The sequence below is a fragment of the Taudactylus pleione genome, unplaced genomic scaffold (genome assembly GCF_031769625.1).
Source record: "Taudactylus pleione unplaced genomic scaffold, aTauple2 ptg000317l, whole genome shotgun sequence".
NCBI classification, from domain to species: domain Eukaryota; kingdom Metazoa; phylum Chordata; class Amphibia; order Anura; family Myobatrachidae; genus Taudactylus; species Taudactylus pleione.
Window position 1 is genome coordinate 34,566 of NW_028284718.1, and position 7,774 is coordinate 42,339.

Below are 7,774 nucleotides of genomic sequence, written 5' to 3' on the forward strand. Positions count from 1 at the left end.
TTTTTAAGCCCATCATCCCTCTTTGTTTTCCCAAAGAATTATGCAAATAGACTTTCAAAAAAGAGGGAGATCAGCATAGCCAAACTTTGACAGCATACCAGCAATCCTCTTCCCGGCGCCCATATCTGGGTTTTCCTTGGGTGGTAAAAAATCTGTTATTTATCAATTGATGTAGTTGGAAAATAAAATATTAAGAGGATCGTGGTGACTGATGCTGACAGGAGAAATATAAGGTCGCCTGAGACAGGTTCTATAAATCAGTTTGGGTGTTTACACACAATGTAACCTCCACCACACACCCTTTATTGTAGTGAGAGTCACTTCTAAATAGTCCACGATTTATATGGTAAGAATTAAAAAAATGCATGTTAATATGTTCTTATTACCACCGTCATTATTACAATACTTGTCTCCTTATATCAAGTGTAGATCTAAATAATTCGATGTGTAACACTGTAAAAAGTAAAATAACTTAAACATATATTGGTGTAAAAAGTAAAAAAAAACAAAAAACAGCAGATATTTTATGACAATGTGCAGGAACCTTAGAGGAATTTCTGTTATACTACTTCAATGACGTCACAAAGAATGAGTAATAATCATGTCACTAGTTTAATAAATGCTTGTAAATTACACAAGATGAACTGGTATCCCCGTTGTAAACAGTTTCAAAATGACAGGATAATTCCAACAAAACACTACATTAATTTATATATATATATATATTTACACACAAACACAAAACTTTCAAGTATAGGCGTTTTCCAACATAGAAAATATACAAATACTTTACTTGGCACAAGAAAAACAAAATCTACATCTCGTAAAAACGTAATTTCACAATAAATTAGAAATAGCTAATTCTAGGGGCAAATTCACCGTATTTATTTATCTATTTTCTGCCTAAAAAAAAACAAACAAACAACAAAACACATTTTATTTTTTTTTTCAATTCTGTTTTTCTAAAAAACTATTTTAACAAATTGAAGACATCCAGTGTGCTGTCAGTCGTAGTATTCTGGCTCAGTATAAAAATTGGGTTTGCTGGTAGAGCGTTTGATAGTGGAAGTGAATATTAAATATATATATATTATATACCTCTTCATGATAATGCTGATGTATGGTGTGAGGTTACACTATATACTTCACTGTCTGCATACTTGTTGGAGGTGAGTCATATACATACTACATCCGTGTAGACCTCTCTACCTTCAAGTAGGTCACATATCCTCTGTCTAATCTACAGAGGGACAGTTACAGGTTCCTTGTGGACATTTAACACAGAAAATCACATTAATGGTGTCTGCTTGCACACTACCTGGTAATATTACAACAGTCTTCATATGTCATGCAAAGAGAGCTGAGTAAGTCCTATGCAAGTTTAATTGTGTCATTGTATCATAAATAGGGAGCAGGTGCATTGTGGGGAAGAAAATGGGCTAATCTTTCCCCTGTTCCTTGTTCAACTTCTTCATTTTCATCCGTCGGTTCTGAAACCAGATTTTCACCTGTCTCTCACTCAGGTTAAGCAGCCTGGCCACTTCGTGTCTCCTGTCCCTGGTCAGGTACATATTAAACAGAAACTCCTTCTCCAGCTCCAGGGTCTGGAATTTGGTGTAGGGACATCTCTTCTTCCTGGAGGACCTGGCGTGCAACCAGTTAGCAGATGGGTTAGCTGCAAATTAAACATTCAATAAGTTATGTGAATTGTAATAGCAGAAATGACACCCTCACCCCACTCACAAAACCAAATGCGTAATTAGATAATGATAATGATGTTAAACATTAAGGCGTGTTGCGTTTAAGAGCATATATATATATATATATATATATATATATATATATAATCACACACATACACAAGTGTGTGTATTTAATAAACACACCTACATAGTATATGTACGTAGCTACTATGTTCCCATTGCACAATACATACGTCTGTAGTCTCTATAACTATCTACATGGACGTATACATAACATTTTCGCCCACTATAAATGTGTGTATGCAAATACACCACACACAAAGACTATACAAAATATAATACACATCCATAACTATAATGTATGTGTATTAACACATAACACGCATCTATGTCCACTATAAATGTGTCTACACACAATATAATATACATCAATAACCACTATAAATGTGTTTGCACGCATACATACAAATACACATACTACATATTTATACTAACTATAAATATATCCGAGCACAAAATAATAAATACATTTGTAACCACGAATCATGTTTTGTACACACAATATAATATACGGCCACACATATAATTTACATATATACCTACAATAAAAGTATATGTATACACTCAAATAATATACATATATGCCCACTAAAAATGTAGATTACATTTCATTTAGCTAGGTGCTGTGAATTTGAGTACTAGCATGTACCTTGTGTTTTTTAATCCTATTGAAGTAGAAAATTATGAAAGTAATTTTATCAAAAGTAGTCATATAAAACTAATTATTAGTTCTGTATTTTTACAGATTATATCTAATTAAATGTATGATATTATGTCGTTAGCATTATTATATTATACAATATATTATTATTATTATTATTATTATTATTATTATTATTATTATTATTTGTATTACATCGACTGTTTAGATTTAAATGTGTCCTTTTAACAAAGAAATGACCATCAGGAACAATACAAATCTCTTCTGAGCGAGATTAAAGACTTGGGAGTAGACTGCTAATGAAAAATACATGAAATTCTGTGTTCACTGGTCTGTCTGGCAAAATATAGAGGCTGCTTCCTCTCTGTGTAACTTTTGTGCCTAGAGACTGCGCCTTCATTGTTACTGACTCCATATCATTTGTAGGAAAATTAAATATTAAAGAGAATTAAATTAGTTAATAATTAATACATGTTAATACGGTTGCATTTGAAGATATCTGGGTGTGATTTTATTTTCATCAAATAATTTTTTCACTTTGCGTTTCTTTGTCAGCATCCCACTATATTTTATAAAAGACAGCTTAAATATTTACATTTTAAATTATTTATACTGTGAAAAAATGTGGTTCATGATTCATAACAGACGTCAATAAATTAAATGAATTGTGCAACTGAACTCTATGCCTCAAGTTAATACTTTAAAATGTGTTCTGATTTCAGAAGGAACAGCAACAACAACAACATAAAAATTATTATTATTATTATAGTAGTAGTAATACTACTACTACTATTACTACTACTACTACTAATGACAATAATTATACTAATAATAATTATAAACAATTTCAAATGATGATTTAACATAAAGTTTTATAACAACAGGCATTTGTAAAATGTACAAAGTTATAAAAACAATTGTAAATAAGAGTTCGGTACACAGACATCACATTTCACGATGTATTTGTATCATTTCCTAACATCCATATTAGTTGTATCAAAGTTTTGTCTGCGAGTCTGTCCTGGATCGATGCCCAGTTTAGCAGAATATAGTTTCTTTTAACTGTTGCATACAAATATCTCCATTTATCATGCTAAAATGCTTTTACCGATCATTGCATCGCCTATTGCGTAATATGAGACTACAGTACAAGGTAACATGTGTAATAAAAATTTATATCCCCATTTTAATATGCTGAGAATGACATTCGTTGAGTGTATCAATCATTTTACCTGGCTGTACCTGATTATAGTACTGTCCTGAGCGATCAGTGAACAAGGACCTAAATGACAGCGATGGAAGAGGAGGCTTTCATTCTGCATGTGCTCAGTCTATGGCAGAGCCTATGAATATTTCACATTGTGGCTGAGGCTTGGAAGTTGCTCTGCGCCTAGTCATATGTGGTTACCTTTATGGTTATATATCTGTGCAGCTTTACAATGTTTTATGGATAAGTGTCCTGAGCAGAAATGGGAACAATGTTGTGTCTCACCCTGTTGTAGGTTCATTTATTTACATGTAGTTGTTTTATTTTTCCAGAATAGTTTGGATGTTGTGTGTGCCATAGGGCGCCTGGCTGCAGCCTGTGGATGAGTGTGGGTCAGGATAAGAGGCTTCCTTGCTGCGTACAGGGGGGCTTTTATAGCAGTCTATTTAGCCTTACTGTGTGTCACTTCCTCGGCTGTATAACTTACTTTGATGTGGCCTGTCTTTGTCCTCGCTTCCTTCGCACAGTTTATTGTCCTGGAAAGTGGGCCTCTCATTAGCCTCCTCTCTTACAGCAGGCGACTCTAGACTGTACTCTTGGGCTCCCAATTTCTGCAGATCCCCAGGGTGACCCAGCAGCGGTTCAGCCTTCACAGCCCCCTGTCCCGGTCCAGTCTCTGCCCTGGGCAGCGGCTCCAGCCAGCCCCGTAAGTACCTGGTCTCTGAAGTGGGAGCACCCTGCTGGATGTAAGGGTGGTACACAGGAGGCAGAGGAGAAGCGCTGTGAGGGTTCAGGGGGGTCCAGGACGCACTGAACACGGGAGGTTTGGGCTGGAAACTACACGAGGGGAAGTCCAGTGTCTCTGGGTGTGCTGCCGGCCGGGGGCTGGGGTACTGTCCAGAGAATTTGGGTGCCGGAGTCTCCTCACTCTCAGGGCTAATTATGGACTCCACAAAATAGTTACTGAGAGCTCCAGAAATGGACATTCTTGGACATCATACAAAGCAGGTTCATTGAAGGGAATAAGATATAGGACAGATGCAGAGCTCTATACCCTTCCCAACTTCCTAGCCAACAAAGTGCACTTGGGCTGCTGCCTCCTGAGCTCCTGGCAAATGATTGGTCAAACTTTATCCGTGTGCCTGATAAAGCGTCACAGAGGCATCAATCAATCGGAGGGGCCGCACGGAGCTGTCAGCATTCATATCAAGGAGGCATTGTTTTATGTGGATGAGGCTGCTACACGCCTGAGACCCCAGCAGCAGCATACTACCCAGTCTGCAGGTTGTGATACCTTCTAGTGGACCAGGTATTCTGTCACATTTAGCCTCTATAGAATCTATAGGCTGCAGATTGTCCTGCGTCACTCCCGCACACCGGTTGCAATTTCAATACAGTTTGTCTGATGTTACATACGTGCAGATGTGTACAAGGAGTGATTGCTATACATTACACGGAGGCTGCAGCTCGCATTGTACAAACATGCCCACGTACCCCACTTACTTTTTAGCCCCGGAATTTACACATTATTAAGTAGGGGAAGAGGTAGGGATCATAACAGAATGGGATCACCTTCTCCTCTATATTACTAAAATGTTTTATGACAATAAATAGGTGCCAGAGCGAGACACGTGAATCAGAACCCAAAAGTATTATGTATACAAGGTAATCCAATCATTTACAGGCTCATAAAAGGATGACACAGCCCATATACGTACTTAACAATGCAAAGTATACAACACCAAGCTCCCCCCGTCAGTATAGGACATTATATATATTCCCAATATTCATAACTCACCCCACACTCTGTAACATGCAGCTGCAACATATATTACTCCTTGCAAATGTATTATAATAAAATAGAAGATTAGAATATTTTATTAGCCTTAATACATTGGAGGGTAGAAAGGGTTATTGCAGGTGAATTACAAATATTCAAGCTAAAACATTCTTATCTTGTATTGTTTTATTGTCCACTATTGCAAACTAGATCAGTTAGTTTGTAGTAATGTCAATGATACATACTAATCTACGGCACTCTAATATCTTGTCCTGCAGTGGGATTCTTTTTACAAACAAGAAAAGTTATAGAATCTGCACTCACCAAGTTGAGCACTCCACACTATATTCTACATAACAACACGGAAAGTTAGTTATGCTTATTCCAATATATGTTACGCTGACCTACTACACCAGTCATTTATCTCTCTCTTTTTATCTCTCGCTTACAAAATATAGATACATAGATAGAAGGGTAAGCAAGGATAGATAGATAGATAGATAGATAGATAGATAGATAGATAGATAGATAGATAGAAACAGAGCCCTCCTTATCCTCTTACAGCATTAAATTACATTCATCCTTTTACCTAAATTATTACTATCACATCACTGTCAATATTTTACATAGTGTAATAAAATATGTTCCAAATACACTTTGTGTAACTGTCTGTGCAATTAATATATATTTGTTGAATAGCATTACTTTATGAAAAGTTGCGCAGCCCGTACAACAAAGTTGAATGCCAAGATAAGCTACATTATAATATATATGACATAGTAAATATATTGGTGCAGCATAAAACATTATCACACTTCATTGATTCAGCATTAATATTAACACAGCCTGTACATTAATATTAACACATTCTGCATTATTTATCTATAACTAACCACCTGTCCTGTATAACTATGAAATACATACTATACATGTATACATGCGCACACACAAAGTATTTTTTCTCTGCAAACACTGCTTTCTCAGTGACCACTACTGTATGAATGTTAAAATATAGATAGATAGATAGATAGATAGATAGATAGATAGATAGACTGATTGACAGATACAACATATTTGTTTTTCTCAGTATATTACAGAGCGCATTGTGTATCAATAAATACATTATGCTTTTGTGATAAACAGAAACAAAGTGAGATCGTATTATCCAAACATTCTTCAGTTTAATAGATTATGTATTTCCATTGTATATAGACTTTAGCAGATAATTTTTATTGTATGTACTAAATTTATCCCTTAAACCAATATTATAAGGCCAATCTCGACTATATTGTTTCTATGTTTCACACTGAAATAAACATCAGAAAGATACATGAATGTCATAAAATGTTTCTGTAGTTCCACTAGGATGAAAGTCCAGCTTGAGAGTTGCTAATTACTTTGTAAAATGGATCAAACTCAGTCAAGAAATAAATATACATATACCCATAAATCCCTATGTCATATAGATATTTTTGGTATTGCATAAGGATTTCGTTGCCGCTCTCCTCTTCAGTCGTGGTATAATTTGATGAAAAGCAACAACGGAAAGTTGTGTAAAAATCTGTGAGGCAGGAACAACATATAAGAATATATAGATCGGTTCTTTCCTCACACTACAACTGATTCATTAATGTGGGATGTGCTCTATTTACTGAATTTTATATCATTTGTCTAAAATAAAGTTTTCCATTTGTAGAGGATATTAGGCTGCTTTCCATGAAATCACTTGTAAATGCGGTTCCAATAATTTCTAGTATTAGCAATTTTTGCATATCAGCCTTTAGGTAAGACAGCAATGACTTACATCTAATAATGTGAGTTTCATTAACTCTTCAATAAAACTCAAAAAATAAATAAAAAACAAACAAACCCCCAAATAAAACACACTATACAGGGGTAAGATCTAGTGATTGGATTTACTACAGCCCATACATGGCTTGTGTCTACTGCTGTTTACAGAAGTAAAATTTAGTATGTCTATCTATCTATCTATCTATCTATCTATCTATCTATCTATCTATCTATCTATCTATCTATCTATCTATCTATCTATCTATCTATCTATCTATCTATGCACATGTACATCTGACCATATCTCTATGACTATCTATGACTATATATTTGCACATGTACTATAACACATACACACACACACACACACACACACACACACACACACACACACACACACACACACACACACACACACACACACACACACACACACACTGATGTTACTCACAGTAATGACACCTTTTTGTTTGGTATCATTTTTAATTCTTATTGCTACTTCCAGAAACAGCAGAAAGGAATAAGTGAAATTATTTCAGAAATAAATAAAATAAGCATCTGCTACTATAAAT

At 35.2% G+C, this 7,774-nt stretch overlaps 1 protein-coding gene across 1 annotated transcript; it reads right to left on the bottom strand.

The window, feature by feature from the left end:
• Positions 1-1,131: 1,131 nt before the first annotated feature.
• On the bottom strand, positions 1,132-4,617 carry HOXB9 (homeobox B9). The gene is made up of 2 exons (XM_088442772.1): positions 4,119-4,617; positions 1,132-1,675 (listed from the first exon to the last, which is right to left on the bottom strand). The coding sequence occupies exons 1-2, from the start codon at positions 4,615-4,617 to the stop codon at positions 1,440-1,442; spliced, it is 735 nt and encodes a 244-aa protein (XP_088298898.1). The 3' UTR covers positions 1,132-1,439.
• Between the last annotated feature and the right edge of the window lie 3,157 nt (positions 4,618-7,774).

Coding starts and splice junctions, on each gene's coding strand:
- HOXB9 (XM_088442772.1), bottom strand. CDS start 4,617: ATGTCCATTTCTGGAGCTCTCAGTAACTATTTTGTGGAGTCCATAATT. Junction 1,676..4,118: donor CAAAGACAGGCCACATCAAA/GTAAGTTATACA, acceptor TTTAATTTGCAG/CTAACCCATCTGCTAACTGG.